This window comes from Ahaetulla prasina, chromosome 1 (assembly GCF_028640845.1).
Source record: "Ahaetulla prasina isolate Xishuangbanna chromosome 1, ASM2864084v1, whole genome shotgun sequence".
NCBI lineage: Eukaryota > Metazoa > Chordata > Lepidosauria > Squamata > Colubridae > Ahaetulla > Ahaetulla prasina.
This window is the reverse complement of record NC_080539.1, coordinates 360,839,495-360,864,002: the sequence shown is the minus strand read 5'-3', so window position 1 is coordinate 360,864,002 and position 24,508 is coordinate 360,839,495. Positions and strand designations below refer to the sequence as shown.

The 24,508-nt window shown below is 41.7% G+C and overlaps 1 protein-coding gene across 1 annotated transcript; it reads right to left on the bottom strand.

Moving 5' to 3' along the window:
- Positions 1-2,043: 2,043 nt before the first annotated feature.
- Positions 2,044-23,874, bottom strand: R3HDM4 (R3H domain containing 4). Its single transcript, XM_058163323.1, has 6 exons — positions 23,717-23,874; positions 20,379-20,533; positions 18,106-18,224; positions 5,099-5,222; positions 3,187-3,272; positions 2,044-2,079 (listed from the first exon to the last, which is right to left on the bottom strand). The coding sequence occupies exons 1-6, from the start codon at positions 23,803-23,805 to the stop codon at positions 2,059-2,061; spliced, it is 594 nt and encodes a 197-aa protein (XP_058019306.1). The 5' UTR covers positions 23,806-23,874; the 3' UTR covers positions 2,044-2,058.
- Between the last annotated feature and the right edge of the window lie 634 nt (positions 23,875-24,508).

The window sequence follows — 24,508 nt, the reverse complement described above, 5'->3', positions numbered from 1 at the left end:
GCTGAAAATGCTTTTAAAAGCATTTTTAAACAACCTCTTCAGCTGAAAATGCTTTTAAAAGCATTCTTTCAACAACCTCTTGACCGAAGAGCTTGTAGAAAACATGCTTTTAAAGGGTTCTGACGATCCCAGATGAGTTGCCTGATCGCAGAACCTTTTAAAAGCATTTTTAAACAACCTCTTCAGCTGAAAATGCTTTTAAAAGCCTGTGATGATCAGGCAACTCAGCTGGGATTGCCAGAGAAAAAGCTTTTAAAAGCATTTTTCAACAACCTCTTCAGCTGAAAATGCTTTTAAAAGCATTCTTTCAACAACCTCTTCAGCTGAAAATGCTTTTAAAAGCATTTTTAAACAACCTCTTCAGCTGAAAATGCTTTTAAAAGTAAAAAAAAACCCTCTGATGATCGCGTGGCTTAGCTGGACCAGGGGGTGGGGGGACAGGGATTTTTGCTATTGGTTCTCTGAACCACCTGCCGCCATCGCTACCGGATCGGGTGATCCAGTCCAAACCGGGAGCATTTTACCCCCGGTCCAAAATATCCACAATAGCTTGATATACATCACAAATGAGGTTCTGCGCACGTGCAAGATGGTGGCTCGCTGAGTTCACAGAGCGGCAAGGCTGACGGGTCCCAGCCGATGCGGCACCTTGGCTGCCTGCCTAGTCGACTGTGCCCCCCGGCCCGGTAGAAGATCTTTTGGACAGCCGCGGGAGAGGTTTTTGGACCTCCTGAGACCCGCGGTTGCTGAGAACCTGCTCCATGGCTTAGGACCGGGTTATTTACGGGACCGCCTACTGCTACTGTTTGCCTCCCACCGACCCATGCGCTCTCATAGGGAGGGACTCCTCAGGATGCTGTCAGCCAAACAATGTCGGCTGGCGACCCCCAGGGGAAGGGCCTTCTCTGTGGGGGCTCCTACCCTCTGGAATGAACTTCCCCCAGGACTTTGACAACTTCCTGACCTTCGGACCTTCCGCTGCGAGCTGAAGACGTATCTATTCTTCTGCGCAGGACTGGCATAGAATTTTTTAGATTTTAATGGGGTTTTATGGTTTTATGTATTTTTAACTGGGGCCAAATTGAGTAAGTTTTTTAATCATTGGTTTTATCTGTATCGTATTTATTTACTGTTGGTTTTTACTTGGCTGTGAACCGCCCTGAGTCCTTCGAGAGAAGGGTGGTATAAAAATTAAATATTATTATTATTATTACATACGCTTTTTATAACCTCCCTCAGTGGATTCCCCCATTGATCACACACCCCATTAAACATCTATATCTTTGGTGGCTGCAAAAAAGGAACACTTATCTGTGCTTCCTACCAGCATCTTTGATAGAAACTGAATTATAGAACAATAGGGCAGCATGTAAATTTTCCAAACTAAACAAAAATTATCTTAGAAAAAGGTCATGCTGCTTCCAAGATGTTATCTCCAATTTATGAGGCGCCAGTTTTTAATTCTTCTATGAAGTTTGCACTTTGCTTTATTAATTTTGAAATTCTGCTCTTTATATTTATTCGCTAGATAGCCAAGCTATCTACAACCTATATTGTAACTATTGTATTTTTGCTACAATTTTAATCAAGAATTTGAGAATCTTCTTACTAAACGTTTGCACTGTCCCTTTAAATGGGTATTGAAAAATGAACCTGATTAATCATCTGCCTGGAAGGATAGATTGTAAACTGAGAGGCAGCTCCTTGTGGCCTAGCCCTTACTGGTTGGGAGAGATAGCAGTAAACCAACAGCAAGCAAGCTTAAAAATATAAAAATACACATGTATATCAGAATGGTTCTCTACCCTAATGACCAGCTGGGTGGGCGTGGCCATGGCCAGGGGAATGTGACAGACAGCACTCGGCCTCCTGCACCCTCCCCGGGAGCAAAAACGGCTCATGGGGGGGCGCGCACCCCGTTTTGGGCCTAGTAGGCCTCCCAGCACTTACCTGGGAGCCAAAAATGGGCTGTGTCGAGACTCCTGGAAGGGGCGGGGCCAGCCAGCAGTTTAACTACCAGTTCACCCAAAGAGGCTGAATCCCATCACTGGGTGTAAGTTACTGGTCTATGTCACAAGTCTGTGGCAAAGATCCAGGAAAAAAAATTAGCAGTTTGAACAATCTAAGCAAAACAAAAATAAAAGTGACAAGATGTTGTAGTTCAGCACTCCAACAAGATTTTTCCAGAAACACTGGATATTCTTATATAGTGATAAACTCACTGGAAAAGAGAGAATAAGAAAGGCTGAGCAGGAATTGCTGTGATTTACACATAGTCCTCAACGTATGACTGCAATTGAGCCCAAATTGTCTGTTGATAAGTGAAACAGTTGTTAAGTGAACTTCGCTCCATTTTACGACTTTTCTTGCCAGAGTTGTTAAGTGAATCACTGCAGTTATTAACTTAGTAACGCGGTTGTTAAGTGAATCTGGCTTCCCCATTGACTTTGTTTGTCAAAAAGTTGCAAAAGATGATGACATGACTCGGGGACACTGCAACCGTCATAAATTTGAGTCAGTTGCCAAGTGCCTGAATTTTGATCATGTGATTATGGAGATGCTGCAACGGTCATAAGTGTGAGAGTCATAACTCACTTTTTTCAATGATGTTGTAACTTCAAACCGTCACTAAACAAACCGTTATAAGTTGAGTGCTACCTGTACAGGCTAGAATCAGAGGTTTACTTGCCAAGCAGGATGGTAGTTTATTTATTTTGTAAGCAAAACAGATTTTGAAATGAGCCCTAAATACAAGTAGTCCTTGATTTACAACCACAATTGAACCCGGAATTACTATCGTTAAGTTGTGCCATTCATTAAGTGGGTCACCATATGACCACTGCCAATTTTATTTTTTACAGCAGTCCTTAAGCGAATCACGTGCGGTTGTTAAGTGAATTCATTGTCTGCAATGGATGTTTTTGCCGGAAACTGAAAGTACACACCGGTTTCCTGTAAAGAACTTAAATCATGGTCATATGACCCTGGGATGCTGCAAATGGCCATATATGCAGGCTAGTTGCTGGGCCCCCAAAATGCATTCATGTGACTATGGGATGGCAGTTGTTGCAACTTTGATTCCAGGACAAAAGTAGCCTATTATAACTTTGAATAATGGCTAAGCAACCAGCCATAAGTTGAGGACTACCTCTAAAAACCACTTCTGTTGTTGCTTATAGAACGTACCATGGGAATCCGACTTCTTTTCAGGGTGGTTCGTAAACGTCGGCTGATGCGCTGGAAACAGTCTTTGGGTGTGAACGGAAGATGCTCTGTAACAACAGGGAAGAAAAGAGGCAGAAAAAAATTACTTTTAAAAGTAAAAAAAAACCCTCAAAACCTCTGATGATCACGCGGCTCAGCTGGGCATAGGTGGGGGGTGGGGGCAGGGATTTTTGCTACCAGTTCTCCAAACCACCCGCCACCATCGCTACTGGATTGGGCGATCCGGTCTGAAACTGGAGCATTTTATCACTGGGACAGATGTGGAAGAATGCGTTTCAACATTGGCAACTTTTAACATGTACGGGCTTCAACTCCCAGAATTCTGCAGCTGGGTGGAGGTTAAAGATTGAAAAACATGGCTGTAGAACACCTGACAGTTGTCTGGGGAAGTAGCATTTCTTGAGAAGAATAGGAAGAAACAGATAGGGGTACCTGTAAGTCTGGCATCCCTGTTGTAGCCTTTGAAAAGGTGATCTAACACTTGAAATGGTTTGTATTTTATCTCTCTTATTCTCAGCCAGTATAAAGGATGGGGAGCAAATGAGGGATAGGGAGTCTAAAACAGCTGGACAATGCCACCTTATCTGTCACAGAGGCAGCTGATTAATTCTACTGCTCAGTCTCAAGCTTGTTGTATCTCTTGCCTGCCCGTGCATCATGATTTGGCTAGTACAGTTCAGCCATCACAAGAATGAAACTGTCAGGTACTGCCTGCACAGACTTGGAAGCTTGTCGTGGTGGTGTCTCTAATACTGCATTGTTAGAGGCTGACTCTGCCCACTGCCAGGAGTTCGATGCTGACTGGCTCAAGGTTAACTCAGCCTTCCATCCTTCCGAGGTCGGTAAAATGAGGACCCAAAATGTTGGGGGCTAACTCTGTAAACTGCTTAGAGAGAGTTTGTAAAGCACTGTGAAGTGGTATATAAGTCTAAGTGCTAGTACCATGGCTATTGCTATTTTCTAGGGAAAGCAGTCACAGAAAAGGCATAGCATTTGCCTGTTGGCTTCTCTTACTCTATGAACAGGGCAGTCCTTCTTGGTGAGAATGGCAAAAAACAGGAGATCAGCTATGAATGAATGATGTATAGGTTCTCTTAACATCACACTCTCACTTTGCTCTGAGATTGCTAAAAAAAGAAGGTGCAAGAGGAACAATATAAAAAGAAAGAAAGGAAGGACGGAAGGAAGGAAGGAAGGAGAGCGAGCAAGAGAAATGATGTCGAGAATTACCTTTTCTATCTTTTTTATACCTTAGTTCCTCTGCTATTTAATAAGCTATTTCATTGCTTTTAAAATAGCTTTGTAACATGCCAAGCACACTGCGGGTGATGTATATGGCCTTTTGGTGCTCTCCCAGATCATATCAGCTTTCAACAAGGCCATTTTTCCAAGGAAGTGAAAAATGTTAAGTTGTCAAACAGCTGTGAGGCCTCACCTGACTATTTCATACATCAAAACATCCCCCAAGTGTTCTAAAAAGCAGAAACAAACCGTGGACTACACGTTTTGGGGTGGGCCTCCTCTAGCTCTAAGGAAACATTTCCTGACACAACAAATTAAGCAGTGGAATGGCTTGCCTGCAGAGGTTGTGAGTGCTCCATCGCTGGATGTTTTGAAGAAGAGATTGGACAGCCATTTGGTTTTGCAGAAAAAGCCTCCAAAATTCTTTGTAATTTAAAAAGGAGGGTATCAAATTGGCCACAGATAAATCCAAGGCACGAGAGTTTGAAAATTGGATCAAAACAGTTGGAAAATGAGAACAAAAAAACCCCTCAAGAAGAAATGTGTGACTTTGTTTTAAACTATACTGAAGGAAGACAGAGATTTCTTTTTGCCCATAATGTCCTTGTTGCCCATAATGTCGTTTCCATACCTTTCCATTTGACGTCAGCTTTATCAGGAAATTTATTTTTCGTTTTTTTTGAAGCCTCATCTTCTAAATACAGAAGGACTCGTTCTTGCTCCTCCCCGGACCGGTTCATGAAATCATTCCAGATCTTAAAGACATAATAAATACAAATTATGAACCCATTTCCAATGCCTCTCCTTTGCCATCTGCAGTAATCAAAGCAAATTTACCTCTGATCACACAGGGCTGCATGCATCAACCACTTAATTGATTCTCTAGCAAGGAATGCTTTTTACTTTATTAAATTAAAGGACAGAAGATAAATGGAAAGGATGGGATGTTTTCATTTCAAAGGGATTTTTTTTAAAAGACTCTATTTATTACATGTGTTTACTAGCTCACAGCCGACTAAGCACCATAAATACATCCAAATTAACAGCCCAAAGTAGGTTCTCAGTTCTGATTTATTCAGTTTTATGTCTTGAGCGTAAAACTGGAAGTGTCTTGGCGACGTTTCGACGAAGTCTCATTCGTCATCTTCAGGCTTCAGCTTCGTGCTTCTGGGAGCAATGTGTGATTGCAGCTGTTTCTTCCTTTTTAACTGCTAGTGGGGGTTTGAACTGATTGGGTGGGAGCTTGGCTGTGCTCTGATTGGATGGGGTTTTTTTTGTGCTCTGATTGGCTGGGGGTGTGTCCTGTTTGGGTGGGGGCTTGGTTGTGTTCAGATTAGTCTGAGTTGCAGGGGATTTGAGCTGGTGACCTGCATTGCTGGTGTTTGGCTTCGTGGTCGTGGTCGTGTTACATCTTCGTAGTGGGTGTCAGTCTGCTGCATGTATGGATTGGAGGGGTTTGAAATGGCTAATGTTGCAGCTCGGTCTGGCTTCTGGTCCTTGGTCGTGCTTCCTGATCAGTGTGGGTTTGGGTCTGCTTTCTGGGTGGATGTGTGGTGGTGTCTCTAATACTGCATTGTTAGAGGCTGACTCTGCCCACTGCCAGGAGTTCGATGCTGACTGGCTCAAGGTTAACTCAGCCTTCCATCCTTCCGAGGTCGGTAAAATGAGGACCCAAAATGTTGGGGGCTAACTCTGTAAACTGCTTAGAGAGAGTTTGTAAAGCACTGTGAAGTGGTATATAAGTCTAAGTGCTAGTACCATGGCTATTGCTATTTTCTAGGGAAAGCAGTCACAGAAAAGGCATAGCATTTGCCTGTTGGCTTCTCTTACTCTATGAACAGGGCAGTCCTTCTTGGTGAGAATGGCAAAAAACAGGAGATCAGCTATGAATGAAGGAATGAATGAATGATGTATAGGTTCTCTTAACATCACACTCTCACTTTGCTCTGAGATTGCTAAAAAAAGAAGGTGCAAGAGGAACAATATAAAAAGAAAGGAAGGAAGGAAGGAGAGCGAGCAAGAGAAATGATGTCGAGAATTACCTTTTCTATCTTTTTTATACCTTAGTTCCTCTGCTATTTAATAAGCTATTTCATTGCTTTTAAAATAGCTTTGTAACATGCCAAGCACACTGCGGGTGATGCATATGGCCTTTTGGTGCTCTCCCAGATCGTATCAGCTTTCAACAAGGCCATTTTTCCAAGGAAGTGAAAAATGTTAAGTTGTCAAACAGCTGTGAGGCCTCACCTGGCTATTTCATACATCAAAACATCCCCCAAGTGTTCTAAAAAGCAGAAACAAACCGTGGACTACACGTTTTGGGGTGGGCCTCCTCTAGCTCTAAGGAAACATTTCCTGACACAACAAATTAAGCAGTGGAATGGCTTGCCTGCAGAGGTTGTGAGTGCTCCATCGCTGGATGTTTTGAAGAAGAGATTGGACAGCCATTTGGTTTTGCAGAAAAAGCCTCCAAAATTCTTTGTAATTTAAAAAGGAGGGTATCAAATTGGCCACAGATAAATCCAAGGCACGAGAGTTTGAAAATTGGATCAAAACAGTTGGAAAATGAGAACAAAAAAACCCCTCAAGAAGAAATGTGTGACTTTGCTTGTCAAAAGGTTGCAAAACATGATCACATGACCTGGGGACACTGCAACCATCATGAGTCAGTTGCCAAGTGCTTGAATTTTGTTCATGTGATTATGGAGATGCTGCAACGGTCATAAGTGTGAGAGTCATAACTCACTTTTTTCAATGATGTTGTAACTTCAAACCGTCACTAAACAAACCGTTATAAGTTGAGTGCAACCTGTACAGGCTAGAATCAGAGGTTTACTTGCCAAGCAGGATGGTAGTTTATTTATTTTGTAAGCAAAACAAAAATAAAAGTGACAAGATGTTGTAGTTCAGCACTCCAACAAGATTTTTCCAGAAACACTGGATATTCTTATATAGTGATAAACTCACTGGAAAAGAGAGAATAAGAAAGGCTGAGCAGGAATTGCTGTGATTTACACATAGTCCTCAACGTATGACTGCAATTGAGCCCAAATTGTCTGTTGATAAGTGAAACAGTTGTTAAGTGAATCACTGCAGTTATTAACTTACTAACGCGATTGTTAAGTGAATCACTGCAGTTATTAACTTACTAACGCGATTGTTAAGTGAATCACTGCAGTTATTAACTTACTAACGCGATTGTTAAGTGAATCTGGCTTCCTCATTGACTTTGTTTTAAAGTGTTTTCCTGAGTGCCGTCTAGCTTGAGGGAAAACTATAGTGATTTTGGATGGTTCCCTTGGCACTCAGGCGACTTCCTACTCATCCTTACCTAATTACTACTACTATCATTATCATAAATTATTTTAACTTAAAAAGGAAACAAGAAGCTTGCCTCCCACAAAATGAGGAGTCAGGCCTTAAGCAATATCTTCATGTATATATTAAAAAGTCTCTAAATTCCATAGGCAGGTTCAGTGACTAAAAAGAACAGAATGGTTTGGTACAGAATTGCCCAGAAAATGTAAAGAAAAAGAAAATGAAAAGAAAAGAAAAAGAAGTTGTGGAGATAATGAGCATTCTAGGGTATCAGAGGAGGCCTTGGTGACTGATTAAGCCCATCCCAGCTGCCATTTTGTAAACTCCCATGGCGGCCATTTGAGGAGAACTTCCTAACAGGCTTTCAACATTCAAAATACACACACTAGTTCATGGTCTGGTCAAGCTTTGCGTGCTAAATGCCACTGAAGTCATTGCTGAGAATATCAGCCAGCAATAGTTACCTATTGTCCATCATAGCCGTGTAGACAGCTTGAGGGTTAGTGGAGAAAAAGGCCAACAACTCTTCCTCCAAGCCTTCCAGGGTTTCCTGTAAAAAAACAAAAACAAGCTGCATCTTCCAATCTAGAACAGAGAAAATCTATATCACTGTTTTTTAAACTGAGACTTTAAGATGCGCGGTCTTCAATTGGTGGGAGTTGAAGTCCAAACACCTTAAAATTTGCCAAGGTTGAAACATACTGATCTATAATCTGCAACAAGGAGCAGCCACATACTTACTCTACTCATATATTACTGGTGCAACAGAGTGGTTCAGAAATAGAGCTACTGATCAGAACGCCTCCAGTTCAGATCTCACTTATGCTTCCTACTGGCATGAGGCCTCATAAAGTGGGATTGCTTTTATCCTTAGTTTCCCTCTCTGTAATACGGGTGTAAGCAGTGGTGCGATTCAAATAATTATTTGTAATAATTTAACAACCGGTTCTCTACCCTAATGACCAGCTGGGTGGGCGTGGCCATGGCCAGGGGAATGTGACAGACAGCACTCGGCCTCCTGCACCCTCCCCGGGAGCAAAAACGGCTCATGGGGGGGCGCGCACCCCGTTTTGGGCCTAGTAGGCCTCCCAGCACTTACCTGGGAGCCAAAAATGGGCTGTGTCGAGACTCCTGGAAGGGGCGGGGCCAGCCAGCAGTTTAACTACCAGTTCACCCAAAGAGGCTGAATCCCATCACTGGGTGTAAGTTACTGGTCTATGTCACAAGTCTGTGGCAAAGATCCAGGAAAAAAAATTAGCAGTTTGAACAATCTAAGCAAAACAAAAATAAAAGTGACAAGATGTTGTAGTTCAGCACTCCAACAAGATTTTTCCAGAAACACTGGATATTCTTATATAGTGATAAACTCACTGGAAAAGAGAGAATAAGAAAGGCTGAGCAGGAATCTCTTGTTCATGAGGTCTATTAGGCAGTGGAACAAGCCTGCTCCTGGACTCATGGGGATGCCATTATTGGAGGTCTTCAAGCAAAGGTTGGACTGCCTTTTGCCTGGAGGGTTTGAGGATTCCTGGGCCAGACTAAAAGACCTTCAATTTCCATTCCAACCCTATGATTCTTTCAGTTTTATTTCACAACTACTCTGTGAGAAACTCCATTGGATAACTTTGGGTTGGGAGAGAATACAGTAGCTGCAACCACATCACCCGGTTCTGTCCCCTCCCAACCACAACCAAAAAGACACGCGAGCTGACTGTCTTTGCCAGCAATTTACTCCGACAACAGATAACAGTTCTGGCAATGAACCTGCGACTGCCTGCCAAGTTCTCCTCAGACCAGCGTAATTGCAGTTCAGAAATAAACATAAGCCAAAGTCTTAATCACAAAATAGCACAGCCAAAGCTCCCAAAAGTCTGTTTTTGTCCGTCACGAAGTCCAATGGCAGCTCCACCCCCTTTTATACCCTATGGAGTGTGGCTCCGTGACTCAGCACTCCCTGGGCTGGCCCCTTCCTTCCTTTTGCTGCCCACGATTCACTCGGCGTCGCTGCCTTGCATCTAGCCACAATTGATTCTCCTCAGGTGGCACTTGGAACTCTGCCAGGGAGGAGGAGGAGGGGTCGGGGGAAAGAGGCGGTGTCAGCTCCTCCTCCTCCACCTGGCCTGCCTCTGGGACCTGGAGCGGAGCCAGAAAGGAAGGTCCCGCAGAGGGAAGCCCTGTCGGTTCTTCCCCCTCACTCTCTGAGTCACTCTCAGCTAGGAGGCCCGGCTCGGGAGCTGCAGCAGACACAACACACCCTGCTGGGAGTTGAACACCGTAATTGCTACACCACTCTGCCTCTCTGACTGAATCATGTTTTTTCAGCTTGTCTTAGCAGGGAGTGTCATTTTTCTTACATCATCTTCCAAATCACAACCTTGTTGCCAGTCGTCTAATGCCTAGGTTTACACAAAGACTCTTTGTTTCCATGACACTTTAAGAAAACCTAATACCACCCTGCACGGTAAGAATGCCTGAAGTGTGACTAAGCAACACTTTATCCTGTAATATTCCATTATCTTTCTCCACACAACACTCCCTTCCATCGTGCTCATTCCTCACACGTTACATCACCAAGTTGTGAGTGCACCACTTCAGGACATCCAGCACAAGGTGCCCTCCTGGATAACACCCTTTTTTTAATTTAAAAGTTAATTTTAAAAAAAACTACCAGGGATACCTAGAGGCCTGCCACTCAATTCTTCTTTGAGGAACAGAAATCAAAACTAGCTAATTATTCCGGCCTTCCCCCAATCAGGTGCCTTCCAGATAGATTTCAATTTCTGCTTTTTATTTTTTTTAATTTATTTTGTCAATCATATATAAGATAACAGGTAAAAGTATAAACATAATATGAATACATGAAAAGAGTACCGTATATACTCGAGTATAAGCCAACCCGAATATAAGCCGAGGTACCTAATTTTACCACAAAAAACTGGGAAAAACTATTGACTCGAGTATAAGCCTAGGGTGGGAAATGAGGCAGCTACTGGTCAATGTAAAAAATAAAGATAGAGCCAAGTAAAATAACATGAATATTTATTTGAACGAAAAACAATAAAAGTGCAAAAGGGGGTCCCCAAAAAGAATATGGTATCAAAAATACAGTATCTTTAAAAGTAACAGCAACCAAGCTAACGAGAGCTAAAATCCCTCAAAACTGGAGTTCTCCTCATCATCATCTGTTTGTCCAAACAGAGCTTCAGCTACTTCAGCTTCTGTGATGTTATCCGCATATACGTTGTCGTCATCACTGAGTTCACAGTCGTCATCATCACTGCTGTCACTCTCATACAATGCGCTGTCTTCACTGCCATCCATAGCATTACTAATGCCACATTTCTTGAAGGCACGTTGCACCATGTCCTCTGGAATATCTTCCCATGCATCACGAACCCACTGTGCTATTAGTTCTATGTCTGGCTTTCTCAGATTTCCAACTTTTGTCAGACGAGCTTGACCAGATGTCATCCATTCATGCCACATCCTTCGCACACGGTCCTTGAAAGGTTTATTTAAACTGACATCTAGGGGCTGCAATACAGATGTAAGCCCACCTGGAATAACGGCCAAAGTGACTTGAGATGACTTTGCCAATTTTTTTATGTCATCAGATGTGTGGGCTCTGAACATATCCCAAACTAACAGTGATCTTCTAGTCCAGTCCCCACTCCTCAAGCAAGAGATCCTATACTGTTTCAGACAAAGGATTGTCCAGTCTGTTCTTTAAAACCCTCCAGGAATGAAGTGTCCAATAAGGTTCAAATTGCAAGTAGTCCTCAATTTAAGACTGCAATTGAGCCCAAAACGTTGTTTGTTATTTTTCCCTAACCGTGTATGTATCCCCTGCCCCCATTTCGTCAGGCTGCCACCAAAGTAAGCACTGAATATTATTATTATTATTATTATTATTATTATTATTATTATTATTATTATCATTATCATCATTATCATCATCATCATTATTATTATTATTATTATCATTATCATTATCATTATCATCATCATCATCATCATCATCATCATCATCATCATTATTATTATTATTATTATTATTATTATTATTATTATTATTATTATTATTATTATTATACCGCCCTTCTCCCGAAGGACTCAGTGCGGTGAAGTAAGATTCAACAGCGGCAGAAATAAAGAAGTTAAAGAAGGATTTGTAATGGCAGTACGAAGTTTGGCAACGAATGTGATTTTATTGGAGGAGGAGGTTGCAGAAATTAAGCAACATAATTTAAAATTAGAAAATAAAATGGATGAATTTCAAAGTAAAATGGAAAAAACAGAGGATGAAATAGTTTTGATACAATATAGAAATATGGAATTTGCTCTTAGAATTCGAGGTTTGAAAGAAAATAAGGAAGAGAATTTAAGGGAAATTTTTTCTGAAGTATTTGCTGAGATATTAGCAGCTCGTCCAGCAGATGTGGCTTATCAAATTGATAAAATATATCGTGTGAATTCTTGGATAGCAAGGCAAAAAAAGTTGCCAAGGGATGTTGTTATTTATTTTACAAACAGAACAGTGAGAAATCAGATTTTGCAAGCTTCATATAAGGGGGAGAAGATTCAGATTGCTGGTCAAGATATTTTGATATTAAAGGAAATTCCACCAAAAATGTTAAGGGCTAGGAAGGAATTTGCCTTCCTGGTGAATGAACTTAAAAAACATCAGATTGAATATAGATGGGATATTCCAACTGGTATAATAGTATATTATGCAGGGAAAGTATATCGTTTCAATACGGTTGGAAAAGCAAGAGAATTTTATGTTGAGGTATTAAAAGTTGGAAGTCTTCCCCCATTGGAAGCTAGAGGAAGGGAGGCTGAAGTGAAGGAAAGAGAAGTGAAGCAGGTACAAGAACAGATTGTGATGGAAGAAGATTTATTACAAGTGTTGGAAATACCTACGACGGGTTTAGATTCAAAAGAACAAAGGTTGACAAGAGCTGCTGCTAAACGCAAGGAACAAGAGATGAAGGCACAACAACAACTGGCAACTACTACGACCGAAACAGTGGAGGAGCAAGGCCTAAAGTAAAATGTGATCTCGGCTGGTGTTCCAAAAGTTTCCTGTCTTGGAATGTTAATGGCCTGAACTCACCGTAGAAGAGAAGGAAAGTATTTCATTATTTGAAACAATTTAAAATGACATTACCTGTTTACAAGAAACACATATTAGATCTTGCTAAATGTTGGAGATGCGATTGTGAAGATGCTACTTATTACCATATATGGTGGACTTGTAAAAAGTTAAAGCATTTTGGATTAAAGTATGGTGGATCATGCAGAATATTTTGAAAAGAAGATTAAGTTTACTCCAGTTCTTTCTACTAGGAATAATTATGGACTATACAGCTATAGAGACTAAATTGATTTTGAACTTAATAACAGTTGCAAGACTTTTGATTGCTCAGTATTGGAAGAAAGAAGAATTACCTACAATCGAAGAATGGACACTCAAAGTATCAAATCTGGCAGAGATGACAAAAATCTCCGCTTACTTGAAAGACTATACACTAGAAAAATATATTCTAGAATGGAAAATGTGGATTGATTATATTTAAAATAAGTATCAGATAAAAAAAATATTGAATAGCATATGAGTAAATTTAGGAAATATTTTGTATTAGATATATTTTTGAAGGAGAGGGGAATTGAGAGTGTGACTAAGTGTGGTGTGACTAGAGATTATAATTTAGGAATTATTTTGGATTATGATTATTGGTTTTGATACCCTGCATTTTGTTCTGGGAAGTCGGGATGGGGGGTGGGGGGTAAGGGGAGGGAACTGGGGGTTTGGTAGAGATGGAGTGATGGTTAATGTACAGGGATTATTGAAGAAATATAATTAATGTAGGATCGGGTCTGCATAGTTACCATTTTAGAACGGTGAGGAGGAGAAAGAGAGAGTAGGAGGTAGGAAGAGGAGAAGAGGAAGGAAGAGGGATAGTAGAGGAGAAGGAAGGTGTAGGGTGGAGGGAGGAGCGGATGTAGATAAGAGAAGGAGAGGAAGGTTTGGAAAGTAAAAGAAGGTAGAAGAGGGAAGAGTGTTAAAAAGAGGGGTGGTGACTGGGCAAGCCCGACTAATTGTATACAACTGTACATTGGATGAATTATTAGATATGATTGTAAAAATAAAACTTTTTATGAAAAAAAAAAAGATTCAACAGCGGCAGGGAGGAGCTGGCTCTGTGTTTGTGTGTGTGTAGTATGCGCGCGTTGGCCGCCCTGTTTCCTGGTGCTCTGCTCCCTGACCTCAGTGGCAGTCCTTACTCTCTCTCTCCCTCTTTCTTTCCTTCTCGTTCCCCAGTTCAGAGCTCGGACTGCTCTTATTTTCACTCCCCCTTTTCTTTTCTTTTATGTACACTGAGAGCATCTGCACCAAGACAAATTCCTTGTGTGTCCAATCACACTTGGCCAATAAAAATTCTATTCTATAAAAAATTCTATTCTATTCTATAACCTCTAAGGGTAGGAGAAAAATTAACAAGTGGAGCGATCCAAACTCAAACTAAGGAGGAATCTCTTGTTCATGAGGTCTATTAGGCAGTGGAACAAGCCTGCTCCTGGACTCATGGGGATGCCATTATTGGAGGTCTTCAAGCAAAGGTTGGACTGCCTTTTGCCTGGAGGGTTTGAGGATTCCTGGGCCAGACTAAAAGACCTTCAATTTCCATTCCAACCCTATGATTCTTTCAGTTTTATTTCACAACTACTCTGTGAGAAACTCCATTGGATAACTTTGGGTTGGGAGAGAATACAGTAGCTGCAACCACATCACCCGGTTCTGTCCCCTCCCAACCACAACCAAAAAGACACGCGAGCTGACTGTCTTTGCCAGCAATTTACTCCGACAACAGATAACAGTTCTGGCAATGAACCTGCGACTGCCTGCCAAGTTCTCCTCAGACCAGCGTAATTGCAGTTCAGAAATAAACATAAGCCAAAGTCTTAATCACAAAATAGCACAGCCAAAGCTCCCAAAAGTCTGTTTTTGTCCGTCACGAAGTCCAATGGCAGCTCCACCCCCTTTTATACCCTGTGGAGTGTGGCTCCGTGACTCAGCACTCCCTGGGCTGGCATCTAGCCACAATTGATTCTCCTCAGGTGGCACTTGGAACTCTGCCAGGGAGGAGGAGGAGGGGTTGGGGGAAAGAGGCGGTGTCAGCTCCTCCTCCTCCACCTGGCCTGCCTCTGGGACCTGGAGCGGAGCCAGAAAGGAAGGTCCCGCAGAGGGAAGCCCTGTCGGTTCTTCCCCCTCACTCTCTGAGTCACTCTCAGCTAGGAGGCCCGGCTCGGGAGCTGCAGCAGACACAACACACCCTGCTGGGAGTTGAACACCGTAATTGCTACACCACTCTGCCTCTCTGACTGAATCATGTTTTTTCAGCTTGTCTTAGCAGGAAGTGTCATTTTTCTTACATCATCTTCCAAATCACAACCTTGTTGCCAGTCGTCTAATGCCTAGGTTTACACAAAGACTCTTTGTTTCCATGACACTTTAAGAAAATCTAACACCACCCTGCACGGTAAGAATGCCTGAAGTGTGACTAAGCAACACTTTATCCTGTAATATTCCATTATCTTTCTCCACACAACACTCCCTTCCATCGTGCTCATTCCTCACATGTTACATCACCAAGTTGTGAGTGCACCACTTCAGGACATCCAGCACAAGGTGCCCTCCTGGATAACACCCTTTTTTTAATTTAAAAGTTAATTTAAAAAAAAACTACCAGGGATTCATTCCTAGAGGCCTGACACTCAATTCTTCTTTGAGGAACAGAAATCAAAACTAGCTAATTATTCCGGCCTTCCCCCAATCAGGTGCCTTCCAGATAGATTTCAATTTCTGCTTTTTATTTTTTTTAATTTAAAAGTTAATTTTAAAAAAAACTACCAGGGATACCTAGAGGCCTGCCACTCAATTCTTCTTTGAGGAACAGAAATCAAAACTAGCTAATTATTCCGGCCTTCCCCCAATCAGGTGCCTTCCAGATAGATTTCAATTTCTGCTTTTTATTTTTTAATTTAAAAAAACTACCAGGGATACCTAGAGGCCTGCCACTCAATTCTTCTTTGAGGAACAGAAATCAAAACTAGCTAATTATTCCGGCCTTCCCCAATCAGGTGCCTTCAGATAGATTTCAATTTCTGCTTTTTATTTTTTAATTTAAAAAAACTACCAGGGATACCTAGAGGCCTGCCACTCAATTCTTCTTTGAGGAACAGAAATCAAAACTAGCTAATTATTCCGGCCTTCCCCAATCAGGTGCCTTCAGATAGATTTCAATTTCTGCTTTTTATTTTTTAATTTAAAAAAACTACCAGGGATACCTAGAGGCCTGACACTCAATTCTTCTTTGAGGAACAGAAATCAAAACTAGCTAATTATTCCGGCCTTCCCCAATCAGGTGCCTTCAGATAGATTTCAATTTCTGCTTTTTATTTTTTAATTTAAAAAAACTACCAGGGATACCTAGAGGCCTGCCACTCAATTCTTCTTTGAGGAACAGAAATCAAAACTAGCTAATTATTCCGGCCTTCCCCAATCAGGTGCCTTCAGATAGATTTCAATTTCTGCTTTTTATTTTTTAATTTAAAAAAACTACCAGGGATACCTAGAGGCCTGACACTCAATTCTTCTTTGAGGAACAGAAATCAAAACTAGCTAATTATTCCGGCCTTCCCCAATCAGGTGCCTTCAGATAGATTTCAATTTCTGCTTTTTATTTTTTAATTTAAAAAAACTACCAGGGATTCATTCCTAGAGGCCTGACACTCAATTCTTCTTTGAGGAACAGAAATCAAAACTAGCTAATTATTCCGGCCTTCCCCAATCAGGTGCCTTCCAGATAGATTTCAATTTCTGCTTTTTATTTTTTAATTTAAAAGTTAATTTAAAAGTTAATTTAAAAAAAAACTACCAGGGATTCATTCCTAGAGGCCTGACACTCAATTCTTCTTTGAGGAACAGAAATCAAAACTAGCTAATTATTCCGGCCTTCCCCCAATCAGGTGCCTTCCAGATAGATTTCAATTTCTGCTTTTTATTTTTTAATTTAAAAAAACTACCAGGGATTCATTCCTAGAGGCCTGACACTCAATTCTTCTTTGAGGAACAGAAATCAAAACTAGCTAATTATTCCGGCCTTCCCCCAATCAGGTGCCTTCCAGATAGATTTCAATTTCTGCTTTTTATTTTTTTTAATTTAAAAGTTAATTTAAAAAAAAACTACCAGGGATTCATTCCTAGAGGCCTGACACTCAATTCTTCTTTGAGGAACAGAAATCAAAACTAGCTAATTATTCCGGCCTTCCCCCAATCAGGTGCCTTCCAGATAGATTTCAATTTCTGCTTTTTATTTTTTTTAATTTATTTTGTCAATCATATATAAGATAACAGGTAAAAGTATAAACATAATATGAATACATGAAAAGAGTAATTAAAAAGGAATATTAGGACAGGGACAGTAGGCACGCAGGTGCTCTTATGAACGCCCCTTACAGACCTCTTAGGAATGGGGTGAGGTCAACAGTAGACAGTTTAAGCTTAAAGTTTTGGGGGTTTGGGGAAGAAACTACAGACATTAAGAAACTACAGACATAATGCCAGACATTATGGCCAGACTTTGGCTGGCGTAGGTCAAAAGGGGGCAGAACCCAGAGCAGGAAAACCCAGAGCTCTGCTGTCACAGAGAAGTGGGGTTTGACTTGTTCTCCAAAGCAAGGGTCTCCAACCTTGGCAACTTTAAGATTTGTGGACTTCAACTCCCAGAATTCCTCAGCCAGCAAAGCTAGTCCACAAGTCTTAAAGCTTCCAAGGTTGGAGACCCTTGGAATAGAAGATCAGCAAGGTCCCTTCCAGCTCTATGATTCTGTGTTCTATCTTGCTTTCAATGAAAGAGGAAATGGTACAGTTCCACAGCCAATACAGCTTTTTCTTTATTGTATGCAGCTTTGTCCTCTGTTAGGGGGAAACATTAATTTGGGGAGCAAAGCTTGGTCCAATCTACTCCAATTCTCTCTTTATCCCCAACTGCTGACCTCTAGCAGCACAATTACAGTGGGCAGAACCTTCTCCGTGTAAGCATGGACTCACCCATAAACTATAATCCTTTGTAAATAAGTAGGTTCCTTATGTTTCCTGACTTAAATCCTCACCTGAAGGCTATGTTCCAACCTCTACCACATCGCCATCCAATGATGTCACTTAAAGACAGAAAATGCAAAACTGGGCTTGGAGAGAGATGCTGTTTCCAAGGAAGAGGAATCAGCTAAAGAAAAAAAAATATAGAGCCCTACCTTCATATAAGTCTCATTGCTGCAGGCCTGGGTAAAAATGCTGGGTGGGGCAGGATGGGCAAGATCTCCATCTTCACTGGCGCAGTCATCCCGCTCAAGGAGGGTCATTAGGTAACGTGCTAGAAATGCACAGAATTAATAATGAAATATGAAACTTCATGCATGTACCTTAATACAAATAATCCTCAACTTACAACAGTTTATTTAGTGACTGTTCAAAGTTACAAAGGCACGGATAAAAGTGACTTATGACAATCACAGTTTTCACAGTTACAACCTTTGAAGTATCCCCATCAGTAGTGGGTTTCAATTTAGTTTGCTACTGGTGTGTGTGCACTTGTGTGTGATGCTTCTGCGTCCGGGTGGGTGGGCGGAGCTTCCTGCCACCGGTTTGCCCAATCTGGGGCGAACCAGTAGCAACCCACCACTGATCCCCATGATCATGTGATCAACATTCCAATGCTTGGCAACTGATTCACCATGACTGTTGCAGCGTCCTGGGGCCATGTGGTCACCTTTTGCAGCCTTCTGACAAGCGAAGTCAATGGGGAAGCCAGATTCACTTAACCAGGTTACTAACTTACCAACTGCGGTGATTCACTTGACAAGTGTGTCATAAATATGTGGGGCAAAACCAACAAATACTGAACACATTAATTTTGGGCTCAATTGTGATTGGAAGTCAAGGACCACCTGTCGGGAACCTTTTCAGGTACATCAGTGGGCAGCATGGCACATTCAACTTCATGCTGCCAGCACTGTTTAACTACAGGTAATCCTTCAATTAAAGCCACAATTGGGACCAGAATTTGTGTTGCTAAGCAAGGTAGTTGTTAAGTGGATCACACCCGATTTTATGGCCTTTTTTTGCTAGGGTTGTTAAGCAAATCACTAGAGTTGTTAAATTAATCATTAAGCAAATCTGAATTCTCCCACTGACTGGAAGTTGCTGGGAAGGTCTCAAAGGGCAACCACATGATGCCGGGATGTTGCAACCATTGTAAATACTTTCCAGTTCCCAAATGCCCAAATTTTGATCACATGACTTTGGGGGGGTGCTTTGAAGCGTGCAAGTGCAAGAACCAGTTGCAATTCACGTTTTTTGTTGCCACTTTGAACAGCTGCTAAACAAATAGTTGTAAACTGAGGACTACCTGCACTGATTATTTTCCTATCTCCGTTTTTGTACAGAAATTTAGACTGCTCACACAGTGGTCTTTTTCTCCTATTTTTCCCAACAACCACCCTGTGAGATAGGTTGGGCTAAGAAGGAGGGACTGGCCCAAAGACAGCCAATCAGCTTCCATGGCTGAAGTGGGATTAAAACCCAGTTCTCCTGATGCCTAGTTCAGCATCATCGTCGCCTTAGCCTGGTTCTCAGTAATCAATTCCTCAATGCCTCAGGTAGCACCAAGCCGGATTGGCCTTAACAGCTACCTGGTTGGACTATTCAGGCATAGAATCATAGGGATGGAAGGCACCTTAGAGGTCCAATACCTCATCCTCATACCATTCCAGACAAATGGCTGTCCATCCTTTATATTTTAATATAAAAATAAGAGAACAGGTAGTCCCAACTAGTCTGGAAGATAATGAATGGCTTTGGCTGGCCTGAATTAAAGGGCTATTCACCAGTGATCAATTATCCAAAATTGGGTAAAAGTGGTTTTCCTTTGAGTAATGGCACACAAACCCATTACCCATCACAATAGGGACTTAAAAATTGCCTTGTGTACTGAAATATATTTGAAAGTCTGCCAGAGTACTCCTCCTAAGATGGAAATTGCCAAAATTACCAATGGAAATTTGTTGAAATGACTGTCAGGGTTCCAAGTAACGCCCCCAACTAAAGAAAACTGACAATGACCTGACAATGACATAAAGATCATTCAATGATACTGTTTTCATAACATAGGTAGCCCTCGAATTATGACCATTCATTCAGCAACTGTAAGACATTATGACAGTACTGAAGGGAGGGACTTACTACCTGTCCTCAAAGTTCAATAAGACTTTTTGATAAAAGCAGTTTTGGGTAATGAAGAAAAAAGTTTGGAAAGATCTGAGCTACTTTTATCACTAAAAGTGCTGGGGCCCAAACACTCAGAAATTTTCCAGCCAGCGTAATTGTGGTTGATATAAGCTGATAGTTCAAACCTTTGAAACACATTGAATTGGAAAAGGCTGCTCTGGATTTTGATCAATTTAATAGGTAATCAAGAGGTAACAGCTAGCTACCAAAGGGTTTCTAAGCCTGCCTACCAACCACTTACTGTTCTCTAGGCGCTGGAGGCTCTTCTTCCCTTTAGCCTTGGGAATGAGGTCCGAGTTGCGGATGGCTTTGTCAATGTAATATTGCTTTCGTTTGGCTGGAGAAAACCTCTTGGTGGAAGGGGTGGCCAGAGGGGGCAAGCAATCTTCAATCCTTCTGCAAGAGACAAAATTACACACACACACACACACACACACACCAAATCAAAGGTTTAACTCTTTATTAGACTCTTTATCTTCTCTTTTTTTGCAAATGCTTCAAGGGCCAGCACAGTTAATTGCAAAAAAAAAAAAAAATCCCAGTTGGACCTAAGCAATTTTCATCAATGGCCAGGAAAAACAAGAGAAGCTGTAGGACACTTCTGCCGTTCTCCTACCATATCGTTTTTTAGAGATAGGCTTCTCTTAAACACGGAGGATCTATTGAAATGTTAAGAACAATGCTTATATCTACACACATTTTCCATGCTTATATTTTTATCTTGCAACTGCTCATTGCTGGATTCTTCCAAAGGATAACAATGAACTAGCAATAGCACTTAAGACTCATACACTGCTTTACAGCTGTTTCTAAGTGGTTTACAGAGTCAACATATTGCCCCCAACAATCTGGGTCCTCATTTTACCCACCTCAGAAGATGGAAGGTTGAGTCAACCTTGAGCCTGATAAGATTTGAACTGCCAAATTGCAGGCAGACGGCAGTCAGCATAAGTAGCCTGCAGTACTGCACTCTAACCCTTGTGCCACCGTGGTTCAATCTTTCCTAAGTACTGGCAATTCAATCAATCCCAGGGCTACAAAAGATGGCCCAGGCTATTGTATGAAGTCTAGTTATACAGTTAGTCCTCAACTTTCAACCACAATTGACCTCAAAATGTCTGTTGCTAAGCAAGACATTTGTTAAGTGAGCTTTGCCCCGTTTTATGCCCTTTCTTGCTACAGCCGTTAAGTGAATCACTGCAATTGTTAAATTAGTAACACAGTTAAGTAAACCTGGCTTTCACATTGATTTTGTTGTAACTTTGAGCGGTCACTAAACAAATGGTTCTAAGTTTCAGGACTACCTGTATTTGGCTAGGGGACCTGCAGCAAGTCTTAGAGCTGTAGAAAAGCTTGGGAAGCCCAACATAAAGGCAGTACAAGGTATTTCCATTTGGCGGTCCTAAAAAATACATAGACTCATTCACCCCATCTCTCAGATGTGAATTCAATGTATGGTGACTTTGGGTCTACTTTTATCAAAGAAAAATCTGGCTGATGGAATTAATCTTCCAAAGAAATATATATAAAAGGAAAAAAATCCTGCAGCAACACTGCACAAATCCATTTCCCCTCACTTAATTTTCCATTATGATTTATCATCTTCCAGAAGTCAAGCCTCATAGCAGATTGGAATGAAGCTAAAAAAATGTTCAATTATTTTCCTCTTCTCAGTAACCGATTTCAGCATTTCCTATTTTCTCAAAAGAATTTTTCAGATACTGTTCCAGGACAAGAAATCTTTTTTGCTGGGGTTGCTGAAGAGATCTAAAAAAAAAATAACTTTATCCTTTCCCATTGCAGGTAGTTCTCCACTTACAACCAGTCATTTAGTGACTGCTTGAATTTAAAATGGCACTGAAAAAAAGTGGCTTATAGACCTTTTTTTACAGTTATGATTGCTGCAGGATGCCCATGGTCACGTGATCAAAATTTGGACACTTGGCAATTGGCTTGTATTTATGATGGTTGCAGTTCCATCACATGCAGGTCACTTTCTGTGACCTTCAGGCAAGCAAAATCAATGGGGAAGCCAGATCACAACCGTGTTAACTTAACAACTGTGGCAAGAAAGGTTGTGAAATGAGACAAAACTCACTTAACTGTCTTGCTTAGCAACAGAAATTTCGGGCTCAACTGTGGTCATAAGTTACAAACTACCTGTAGAGTTTTATCATTCTGCCTGTTTGCTTAATAAGAGGAATGCTGGTTTTAACTTTTTTTTAGAATGAAAACATCCACCATCTGGATCAGTGCAAGCCACCTGCTTCTTCAATAGTCAAACTACAAGAAAACATTTTGTTAATGTGGCAATCTGACCACTCTGGAGAGGAAGCACTGAGGAAAGTTGTGGGTTTTATTTTTGAGTCAACAGGCATCAAGCTACATTGGTTCAATGAAGCCTTACATTTTGCAATAATGTCCTTCTTTAAAATCAGATTGGCTCCCACCAACCAGAGTTCTTTTTTTGGGGGGGGAGGGGGCTGGGACGGACAGAGGCTCTAAAGATATGGATTGGGTTTGCGGGAATAGAAGACTGAGTGTTTATTAAAATCCACTATGTAGTTATAATTTGCCTAGATTGGTTTGACTCCTGGCCTGTTTGTGTTTTATATTATGTTTTTTCACTGTTTTTAAATGTTGGAAGCTGCCCAGCGTTGCTATTGTGGCTATATAAATGGCTATATAAACCATATACATAAATAACTGTAAGCCACCCAGTTACCCTATGTTAAGATGGGTGTCCAGTAAATTTATTAATAAAGTTTCCAATTAATAATTATGGTGAATATTCCCCATAAAATGGATAAAAGAGGAAAATAATAAGGACTATGCCCAAAATTAATACATTGTATTAGTCTACAATACCCATCATTCTCAGGAAGTTTGCATCATAGGTAGGTGGAAACAGTTTCATCTGATGGCTGACCATTTCCTCAATCTTTGAATAAAAATAAGGGTGGAAAAAAGTTTAAAGAGTGAAATGTTAGAATGCCATCAGATTTTGGATAGGAAATAATGCAATGTTTTTTTTCTGATATTAAAACACGATACGTTATTGCTTACATAAAATAAAATACTAAATTTCCTTTCTCAGCAGACCTCTTCAGACAACTGACATAAAGCACTAAAGCTAGGCATGAAGCACTAATACCATCAAAGATGGTAGACGGATGTCCAAGTGCAGGTTGACAAAAAGGACCAGCAAAGTGTGTAATGGCCAAGGGATTTGTGAGAGTCATTTAAGGCTCTAAATAAAACAGACCTGAATGAGGAGGGGCTTTGTTAAAAATGAAACCTCCACCTTAGGAGGAAAGACATCATCCAAAAACAAGGCGGCAAGGGTGACAGCTGTTGCCTTCCCAACCTTCAAGATCCTGGATGGGCTGGATTTTTACAATCGGATCCTACCCAACTCGACTTCAGAGCCGTCTGCGTCGTTAAAACTCAAAAGCCTCCAGATGATAAGGCAGTCTATCAGAGGGAAGGGGCTCAGATCCTTTCCCTGGACCTGAATCCAATGCAAAAAAAGGGACACACAAAGACAATTGTGGAGCCTCCAGCCTTCCTCCTACTCACCCGTAGGGCTGGTCCAGGGGGACTCCAGGCAGCTGCTCCTCCTGGCTCCCCCTCAGCCCTCCAGCCGCTCCCCTTTTCAGCCCCACCATCGCTGCCCGGCCTGCTCAACCCTCCCCTCCCCACCTCCTCCACCGCCTTCCCTCTTTCTCCGCTCCCCGAGCGCCCGAAGGACGGGACAGACCTGGCCTAGGAGCCTCCCTAGCAGGAAGTGACGTCAGCCCGGGGAGGGGAGGCAGGGCTGGAATTAACCTGGGCCCTTGCAAGCCACTTGTCCCTGTTGTGGTTTCTGTCGTTCTTTTTTTGGGGTGAGGGGGGAAGTGGTTGGGCTGCTCTCCGGTTTGCCTACCTGCCTGCCTGAGGAAGTAGTGACGTGAGAACACTGCAGGCAACGCGACGCAGAAGTTAGCCCTGCACACGAGTTACGAGTTGAAATCCGGGCATCTTTAAAAGTTGTCCCTAAGGTGCTTTTTTTCTCAGGAGGCAACTGGATTTTAATAGTAACAGAGTTGGAAGGGACCTTGGAGGTCATCTAGTCCAGGGGTCTCAAACCTTGGCAACTTTAAGACTTGTGGACTTCAACTCCCAGAATGCTGGCTGAGAAACTGTGGGAGTTGAAGTCCACAAGTCTTAAAGTTGCCAAGGTTGGAGTCCCCTGATGTAGTCCGACCTTCTAGTCGACCTGTGCTAGGGATTCGAACCGCTGATCTTTCTGATGGCTGACCTTCCTCACCACCTACCCAGGCTTTTTTTTTCTTTTCTTTTGAAGACATTTCGCTTCTCATCCAAGAAGCT